We start from the raw sequence: 10,401 nt of genomic DNA, 5'->3' as shown, positions 1-10,401 counted from the left end.
TGCTTTTGCTTCAGGTGGCACATCATCAGGCAGGGGCTCAAGAATTGATGTAGCAGACATTGGAGGAATTGGAAATCCAAATCGACATACAAGTTTGCCACCTTTTTTACAGGTCTTTGTGTGTTTGTGTTCATGTAACTTGGATATCCCAATAACTCAGCATCTTCAGTGTGTCTTTTACAGGTGATGTATTTATCTATGAAGTCGATGACAACATCATCAGCATCCCTTCCATGCTGGGGAGCACCTTTGATCCAAAATAAGCAATGTATGTGTGGGGAGCCACGCTGCTGAAATTCTACCCTGTAGAAAAAGTCATCAATTTGTCCAATCGGAGAAAGAGTGGATTTAAGTACACCATGAAAGAACACCTGAACTCTGTGATCAAAATGCCTAGCACTTAATACTGGATCACTCTGAATTAATTCAGACTTTTGCTGCCAAGTCAAATTCAAGATATCTTGATCAGAGAGAATTTTTCCATTGACACTGAGACTTAAGTTCTTCAGAAGGTCTGTCCATTTCGTTTCTGCAGCAGAGAACGATCCAAAAAATGTTGGTATGCCCAACTGGCGGATCATGGCAAAGATGTCTTTTTGGCGAGCCTGCCAATATGGTGGAGATGAGCGGAGTGTCTTCAAAACACGATAGCCCTGGTCGACATGAATTAAATCATCAAGTGCTCCTGGTTGTCTAAGATATCCAGCTGTATATGTATCACTGACATTTGTTGTTTTACGCAGAGCAGTCATTGCCAGATCTCTGATCTGTAAAGTTTGAAGTTTCTTCAGTTTAAAAAACAAATTGGGAACTGACATAGCAAACCGTCGGTCAGCACTGCGTAGTTCAGCTTTACAAATTGAGCTATATGTAAGTGGAGTTGTGCGTTGTGCATTATCCAGCCTACGTTTACCACAGAAGAGGGTGGGAAATGACTTCTCCTCACAATCTTTATCCAAGAAAATATTGATGGGATGATTACCTTCTCCTGGTGCTATTTTCAATGCATGTTGTCCATCACTTGTGAAGTCATTGGGGTAAAGCATTGTGTCCCTATTACCCCCTGAAAATTGCTCTGCAGTGGAAATTTCAGTCCAGTCGTCAGACTCTTTATTTCGATTCTCACCACTGATATCATCGTCATCATCCAAACTGGCCTCAATGTTGCCAACCTGTGTATCTACGTTCATATCCAGGTCATCATGTTTCGCTATGAAGTTAACTGTTGTTGTGTCATTCCACTCTTGATTCTTCCAGGCCATATCTAACTGTATATTTTCATCTTGGTAAATCGGACTGTTCTTCACAAGCCATTCAGCAGCATCAAATATTTTCTTTGGTCGCACAGTTTCATAGTGATATGGAGTTTTATATTTCAATCTTCTCATTAATTTCAACTGGATTGTCTCCGTGTCTTGAAATGAGCGAGGGAGTGCAGCTACAGTTTTACACACATCAACAGGTACATTAACAACATTCCCCCTGATGCCAAATTGGTGGTCTCTCCCTAATTCTCTTATCTGCATAAATGGAATACGGGGTGATATGCATCTTTCCTCTAATGTAGTCAAGTTCTTCAGTGGAGCAGGAACATCTTCAAAACAAAGACCATTGGCAACTGCCATGGGTGGAAGTTTATGCAGCAACATATGAGAATGACATGTTTTGCAGATCCACTCAACTCCAGCTTGGCTGACTATTCCACGGAGGCATGAATTGAGGAGAGTGGCTTGAATGTTTTTGGATTCCAATGACATCTTTGAAGCAACGTTGACACTGTGTCGATAAAATAAACCATTACAACATGTGCAAACATAATTTGGCCCTTCTTTGGTGTCAAAGAAAAACTTTATTTTAACTTCCGTCACAGAGAGCTGTCTTTCCTTTTGTTGTTGCCTTCTTGCTTTGTCAAGTTGCCTTTCACGTTGGAAGTAGCTTGTGTTCATTCGCTGGTTTCTTTTCCGGATTCTTTCATGATCCTTAGCTGACTTATTAGGTTTGCATTTATTTCGTTTACTCCGTACAAGTTCCAAGTCTTTTACTCTTTGTTTACTTCTGTATTCTGGGTTACTTCTTCTTCTATGTAAACTTGTCAATTCTTTTACTCTTTCTTTACTTCTGTAGCCTGGGCTACTTCTTCTTCGACGTACACTCTTCAATTTTTTTACTCTTTGTTTACTTCTGTATTCTGGGTTACTTCTTCTTCTATGCAAACTTTCAAATTCTCTTTCTTTTTCTTTACTTCTGTAATCTGGGTTACTTCTTCTTCTTAGTATACTTTCTAAATCTTTTTCTTTTTCTTTACTTCTGTAGTCTGGGTTACTTCTTCTTCTTTGTATACTTTCTAATTCTTTTTCTTTTTCTTTACTTCTGTAATCTGGCTTACTTCTTCTTCTTTGAATACTTTCTAATTCTTTTTCTTTTTCTTTACTTCTGTAGTCTGGGTTACTTCTTCTTCTTTGTATACTTTCTAATTCTTTTTCTTTTTCTTTACTTCTGTAGTCTGGGTTACTTCTTCTTCTTTGAATACTTTCTAATTCTTTTTCTTTTTCTTTACTTCTGTAGTCTGGGTTACTTCTTCTTCGATGTACACTTTCTAATTCTTTTTCTTTTTCTTTACTTCTGTAGTCTGGGTTACTTCTTCTTCTTTGAATACTTTCTAATTCTTTTTCTTTTTCTTTACTTCTGTAGTCTGGGTTACTTCTTCTTCGATGTACACTTTCTAACTCTTTTGCCTTCTCTCCGTCTCTGATCTCTGAAACATCTCTTCTTTTCTTTTTGCAATTGCTTTCCCACACAGCTTCCTTTTTCCTAAATTCTGGGTCTTTTCGTCTCAGTTGCTTCCTAAGGCGATCTTTTTCTCTTTTAAGTTCCATCTTGCTTTTTTCCATTTGTACTGTTTGACTCGATTCACTGGGTAGGCGATCTTGATTTGTCGACTGTTTTTCCGTTGTTTTGAGAGTTTCCGTTGTTGTGGGAGTTTGACTGAAGCGATGTTTAGCTATCTGTGTTGATGATTGGCACTTGACACTGACCTGTTTTTTCTTAGAAGCAAATTGTTGCTGCTGGTTGAATTCCCGTACAAGCCAAGTAAATTCTGTTGTGTTGTTTTCAGTGCGCATCTCCATGAGAGATGTTTCACCAGACTGATGAACGCTCAATACTGCCTCATAATGGTTACCATTCTTGTGATGAATATAGAACGATCGGTCACTAACTTGGGCATTTCTATCCAGCATCTTTCCTGTAAATTTATGCCATCTGGGATTTGCAGTGTTGTTGTTTCCAGCTGAGTAAATATAAATATCCGTCCCCAAAAGATGAGCAGCAGTAAATATCTCCACATCAGTGGCCCATGAACCGTCCTGTGACATATTACTCCGAGCTAAATAAACCGGTAGAGACGTCCTTTCATCAAAGCAAAACTTCTCCACAGGCATCCTGATAACATTCATGTGGGACACAACCAAACTTCGCAATTCACCATGAAATCTTTCACTTCCTGTAACTAAATAACTGAGAGTCCTAAAGAAACAGTTTCCATCGCCAATAATAGGTGCAATCGATGCCGGTTTCCCTGCTGAGTGAGCCAAGTTACACTCGGGTAAAATACTGACAAGTGGCAATGACAATTGTTGACAAAGTCGCATCTGCAAACCTACATCTATTCTATGAAATGCAAAGCTCCGTTGACTTCTGCCTTGAAAACTAACACTTTCTAATTGTGTTTGACTGTCATGATTTATGGTGTGTTTTGCCAGTGGAGATGACACATGTTTGGTACCGGTAGTTATTTGCTGCGATAGTTGAGACTGGTCATCAGGGTGGGTACTTATTTGCTGCGATAGTTGAGACTGGTCATCAGGGTGGGTACTTATTTGCTGCGATAGTTGCGACTGGTCATCAGGGTGGGTAGACTGTGAGGAAAAGGAATCCACAGCAGTAGTCGGTAGTTTTCTTGGATTAGAGCCTTGACTCTTCACAGCTGCTGCATATGACACATGTGGTGTCTTTGATGAAGTATGGGGATTGCATTTGTGATGTTGAAGTCTCTGATATGACGAATAAATTCTGTTGCAGTCACTGCACCACGTACACTTGTGATTCTGCAGGGTCTTGGCACCCTTGTATGTCTTGTGGCATGAGTGGCATTCCATTGTGTTTGATGAAGATGAAGAGAATTATCTGTCAAAAGAAAGTAGAATATAATAACTTGAAACTGCAGCAAAAGCTCTTCTGGTTGACCTGTGTGCCATTCAAAGATTGAGTGGTGACAGCTCAAAAACACCATTTTGATAGGCAACGAAAAGATCACCTTCTTCAAATACAGATGAATCATTTATCTTTTCCCTGTGACTCAGCTTCCACTTTTGCCAAAGCTTTTAATAAGGAGTCATCATCTTCATCATCGGTACTGAAGGAGGACTGAGAAATTCCTGACACATTTTCATGTGTCTTTGCTGAAGAATTTGATGATGAGTAGGAACAGATTTGCTTCGATGAGCAGGAACTACCAGGGGATACATTGGCAACCTTTAATTCAGGATTTTTTGTATTTGGTGTAGAGGTTAGATTTGTTTGTCTAGATCTTAGGTACTTCACTGAACTGTTCAGGGAACAAATCTTTTTAGCCATGTTTCCATCATAATCCTGTATTTGTCTTTTTAAGGTTTTGACATCAAATTCTATTCTATTCATGGTCTTTTGAAGATCACTTGTAACTATTTCTTTGGCTTCTTTCATATTTTTTGCATGGTCTACCTTATAGAGGCAGGCCAAAACGAAAGCGTCCACCGTAGTTTTGATGTTGTCCAGATCTTTGATGATTTCTCCTGCCATGTGATTCTTTGTCGGAAGCTCTGCAACAGTAAGATTAACATTAAAAAGAATTTTGAAAATGTCTTGCATTTCATTAGATCCAATGAATCCGTAAAAATTATTTGAATTTACTAACTAGGCCTTCATGCATATTTCAAGTATTAGTTAGACTACATGTAACCCTGTATGCTAGAACTCACCAGTCTCCTTCTAATAATGGCTGAATATTATCATGTTTTGCTGTATTGATTAGTTTTACATAATTTGGGGAATTTGAGGCCTTCTGTGATACTAACACAACTGCAAAACTACTGACGTTGTAAAGTTACTTTTTGGTTAGGAAATACTACAGTCCGAAAGCCCAGTGTGGTTTAATTAGAACATCTAGCATAAAAGGTTTGATGGTGGTAGCTAGCAGCTGGGGGTGTCAGACCTTCAGAACTGTGTCACATCCCTTGCATTTTGCATTACCCAAACTCCCCCCGAATCAACTTGTAATTGGAATATCGCACACGAGCACTGTCCAATGCCAAAAGACATTATTTAATTAGTTGATTCATGATTAATAATTTAAGAATGAAAAATCCCCTGCATTCCATGCTTATAAATGGCCCAATTAACGTTACTTTTTTGCCATTAATTAGAATTTTTAGCACAAGAGTGAAACCGTCACTTAAAGCTAATCAACAAAATTATAATGCAACAGCCACAACTTGTGTGTGTGTGTTTAACTGGATTGTTGAGCAGAAACACATTGAACAGAAAGGGCTAAAATATAGGAAACTTGAATTTTTGTTTTCACGAAGAGACACATTCTAATTAGTGGGTTCACGTACAAATTCAGCTCTCATAGAATCATGTGAAAGTTCCTTACTGCCCAAAGTTGTTGCAAAGTAGTATTTTTTTGCAGTTTTAAAACAGGAGAAACTTCTTTTGTGATAAACGCTTTATCTTCAAAATTCACATATCGTCACCGTTTTCATGAAGAGCAACATAAAAATGATGTGGATTTTGAAAAAAAAAATGTTTTCGAGATAATCGCAAAAGAAGTTTCTCATATTTTAAAACTGCATAAAATACCACTTTGCGACAACTATGGGCAGCAAGGAAACCATCACATGATTCTATGAGAGCTGAATTTTTACATGAACCCAGTAATAAGACTTAATACAGCAGTTAAATGGTGACAATTAATTAGTAAAGATATGTGGCTGTTCCTGAAAACGAAAATTCAGGTTTCCCACATTTTGGCCTTTTCTGTTCAACATGTATTTCGAGAGACGCTAAAAATGTAACAAAGATTTGTGGCTCTTCGTGAAAATGGAAATCTCAGTTGACCTACTTTTGCGTATTTCCGTGCAATAGGTTTTGTACACATTCAAGGGGCCAAAATGTATGTGGCTCTTCATGAAAATGCAAATGCAAATTTATCAAGATTTCTGCCCCTTGCAACATTAATGTAACTTGGAAATTAATGATGTTTTGCTTACAGAAATATGTCCAAAAAAATAAGTACATATGTACATTGTTTTAAAGCAAAATATTGAAGAAAAAAATCGAAATCGAAAAATTATAATTTTTGACAGACATAATGTGGCTCTTCGTGAAAACGGTACATGTACATGTAGGGTAGACCAGTTACTTAAATTTTAAACACTTTATAAATTATAAGGAAGACCAACTTCCATCTTCAAACATTTCCTTGCATGGACCAAACCATGTATTTACATGTAATGTAGACCAGGAGTGTATTGTATCATCATGCTATGCAAGGAAACATGATAGAGGCGTCGACACACACAAAATAAAGACTTTTTGGTTTTTTGGTCATATTTAAACATACTTGTATATGAACAACTTTACAGTGCTTTCAGGACAAGTTCAAGATTTTTGCTATCTTACCTTATAGAATGCAGAAGCTGAAGAGAAGACAAAGTGTAGAGCACAAAAGCTGGACAACGCTGGTGCATGTAATGTGCATGTATTGTATTGTACATGTAGGCCTACATGTACATGTACAGTGTACTTATAGTAGATCTGTGCAGTTTCACCACAATCAGGAATGCATTATTCTCTAATTACCCCATGTTACTAAATGCAGGTATGCAGACCCCTGTTCACTTAACAGTTTAATGATAATATTCAAAGGGATATATTTCTTTATAAAAGACGACTGCAAAGGAGATTATCGACATGTGCAGACTGTGTTCAAAGAATGTCAAAAATTGGCAAGACAATATCAGGCAAACTTTTCTCAACTCTTTGGTCAGTAAAATCCCTGACAGTGAAGGGTCCTGAGTCTTTAAACTGGACTGTCACAGATCATTAAGTAGTAAAAAATAAATACAAATAGCTCAATAATCCCTTCATTTACTATAACAGGCAAAAGAACAGGCATGAGGCATTAAGGGATTAGGCTAAGGGATTAGGCTAAGGGATTAGGCATAATAGGAGTGTGGAATGCCCGGGGGATGTGGACCCAGTGAAAAATAACTGTTTGTAGATCTGCAGAAATACATTAGTACACCTGTGTGTAAATTTAAAAGATCAATGAATGGTGCATATGTGAAGTTCCTCATACATTAAACCCAAAATTAACCCCATCCCATCTCTACCACATGTGGCATGATATGTGGCAGAGGGACCCCCCCCCCCCCTTGTGTTTGGTCATGGTGATACCGGAATCGCAGGAATTCTTTTGAGGTATCTGGGGATGTGTTAGGTACCGATAACAATAGTCTCTGGGCTGTATAGGGTATAGGGAGATGGGGGGGGGGAGAGAGCGCCTTACTGTCTCACATCGTGCCAGGTATAATCACAGCCTGAGCCCAATTCCATCATCCCCCACCCCATCATCCCACCACATATCTCCAACCAATTATTATTCCATCCAATTTCCACATCCCACTAACCCATCATCGCATCACATCACCCCACCTTACCATCCCACTCCATCCTGCCCATCCCCCACATCCTACCTCACCTCACCCCACCAAACTCCAGCCATCCTTCCCCCAATTCCATCATACCCCCATTCCACAAGATGTAGGGACAAATGGGGTGACAGTACCGGTATGGTTGTGGGGCAGTCAGTATCTAATAAATGTACTTTATATGGAACATATATTCACATGAATGGTATTCGTTTTGATACAAAAGAACCACCCATGCATGAATGACCCTTTTCCCTTCGATATGTAACCAAAGCAAAATCAATTTTAATAGAGGTTTGGTAAAGTTAAGAATGGATGGTACAGTGGTAAAACATGTACAATCAAATGTACATGTGCATCCCAATGTAAAGTTATGTTCTTGTAATTACATTTCCATATCCATGCAAAGTGATGTACAATAACAAAAACTTTAACATTTTTGAATTAACTTTCCTTACTAAAATCATAAAGTTAACTACAAGGAGTGAACTCCAATTTGAGGTTGTCAAGCTGAATTATGATAAGTTCTAAATTTAACTATCAAGGAGCAAAAAAACTTTAACACTTTAATCTGAATGCGGACGGCCGGACGGCCGGACGGACGGACGGACGGACGGACGGACGGACGGGCGCCCGGACAGACGGACGGAAATTGGTATTACATAGGCTCGCATCTGCTTCGCAGCTCGCCAAAAATGGCAACATCAATTTTCTTGTTCTCAGGACTCATGAGATTACATTTATAATGGTTGCCATAAATTAACATGAAATTTCCACGGGAACCAAATCTGTACATTGCCCCCCCCCCCCCCACTACGTGAGGAATGTGAACGTTCAACCAATGAAAGTCTAAAGGGCACCGGATTTCATGGGAGTCAAAATTTCATGTAACACTGGGAAAGTACGAAAGCCCATTAGCGCCACTGCAAGTATATGTTAGTAATTCGTTATTACGGATTATTAATTCGTTATTACGGATTATTTATTCGTTATTACGGATTATTTAATTCGTCATTACGGATTATTAATTCGTTATTACGGATTATTAATTCGTTATAGCGGATTATTAATTCGTTATTACGGATTATTTAATTCGTTATTACGGATTATTAATCCGTTATAATTACGGATTAGTTAATTCGTTATTACGGATTATTAATTGGTTATTACGGAATATTTAATTCGTTATTACGGATTATTAATTCGTTATTACGAAATAAATCTGGTACTCACATGCGGAGAGCTTGTGATCAGAATGCACTGAGAGCTGGATAGGGTTTAATCAAAATGCACAATTTTGGGAACAAATCCCCAGATTGTCTTAAAGCATATCATCGACCCTGATCACAGAATGACCGGTCTTAAGTTTCGCTAGATCAGACAAAGGCCCATTGGCGGCATGCAGCAAATTTTACATTTAATCAAATTTGAGAACAAGATCAAATCAAGTATCATTAGCTTGGAACTTGTTGATTATGGAAAAAAAATTAAGAGTGATTTTAGATCAGACTAATAAACTTAAAAGCGGCGCAAAAATCGCAGAGGGGGGTGGCCTTTACGCCCACCCTTTTTTTTTTGCTAATACCCTTGCGACACAACGGTAGAGGAGAAAATAAAACCAGCTTGTATTGGTGCCTTGGCACTTGTGAAATATGAAAATATGACTAAAAAGTGATTTTAGGTCAGAATAATTAACTTAAGAGCGGCGTGAAATACGGAGGGGGAGGGAGCGCAACCCCCTCCATTTTCAGTTTTTCCTTATATCGTCGCAATGCACTTTTTAAATCCCGCCAGGTTTCTCTGACAGTTGTTCAAATGTCCTGTGGTTATTTTGACACCAAGTTTACGTAAATAGGGCATACCTTCGTCGCAAAATGTCCATTTACCAAAACAGGTCGATCATTTAAATGTTAACTTTTTTTCACCACATTGACATTTTTAATTTACATGTGCATGAGAGTGCGCATGAGATCGAAAGTGCCGACTTTTTAATGACCACGACAACAAATCATTTTAACAGGTTGAATTGAAAGTCCACACATGTACTACAAATATTTGGGTTTCCATTCAAATAATTTCAGATGTGGGAGGAGCATATCAGACCTCTGGTACCCTGGGATGGGTCCATTAACTTTGTATACAAACTTATTACTATTTATCATTTATATTCTTCAAAATGCCAGCTTTTCGTGAACAAAGTCACAGTAGTGCAAAGGAAGGATATTGCAACTATTATTCTACACTCATGATATAAATTCAAACCCAAAAGACAATGGAATGACCTCTTAACATCAGTTTCGTTTTTTTTCTGTTGGCAGCAGCAACAATGATACGACTGCAAAGAAGGCTTTGGATATGGGCGTCGCGAGGATGGGGGAGGCAAGGGGGACGCTTGTTCAAATGTCCTGTGGTTATTTTGACACCAAGTTTACGTAAATAGGGCATACCTTCGTCGCAAAATGTCCATTTACCAAAACAGGTCGATTTAAATGTGAACTTTTTTCACCACATTGACCATGTTTAATTTACATGTGCATGAGAGTGCGCATGAGATCGAAAGTGCCGACTTTTTAATGACCACGACAACAAATCATTTTAACAGGTTAAATTGAAAGTCCACACGTGTACTACAAATATTTGGGTTTCCATT

General features: G+C 38.4%; 1 protein-coding gene across 1 annotated transcript; it reads right to left on the bottom strand.

The window, feature by feature from the left end:
• Positions 1-298: 298 nt before the first annotated feature.
• Positions 299-5,866, bottom strand: LOC119735105. The gene is made up of 4 exons (XM_038208806.1): positions 4,762-5,866; positions 2,432-4,185; positions 1,127-1,438; positions 299-303 (listed from the first exon to the last, which is right to left on the bottom strand). The coding sequence occupies exons 2-4, from the start codon at positions 4,155-4,157 to the stop codon at positions 299-301; spliced, it is 2,043 nt and encodes a 680-aa protein (XP_038064734.1). The 5' UTR covers positions 4,158-4,185; positions 4,762-5,866.
• Between the last annotated feature and the right edge of the window lie 4,535 nt (positions 5,867-10,401).

This window comes from Patiria miniata, unplaced genomic scaffold (assembly GCF_015706575.1).
Source record: "Patiria miniata isolate m_02_andy unplaced genomic scaffold, ASM1570657v1 HiC_scaffold_28, whole genome shotgun sequence".
NCBI classification, from domain to species: Eukaryota; Metazoa; Echinodermata; class Asteroidea; order Valvatida; family Asterinidae; genus Patiria; species Patiria miniata.
The sequence above is the reverse complement of the archived record's forward strand: the minus strand, read 5'-3'. Positions and strand labels throughout refer to the sequence as shown.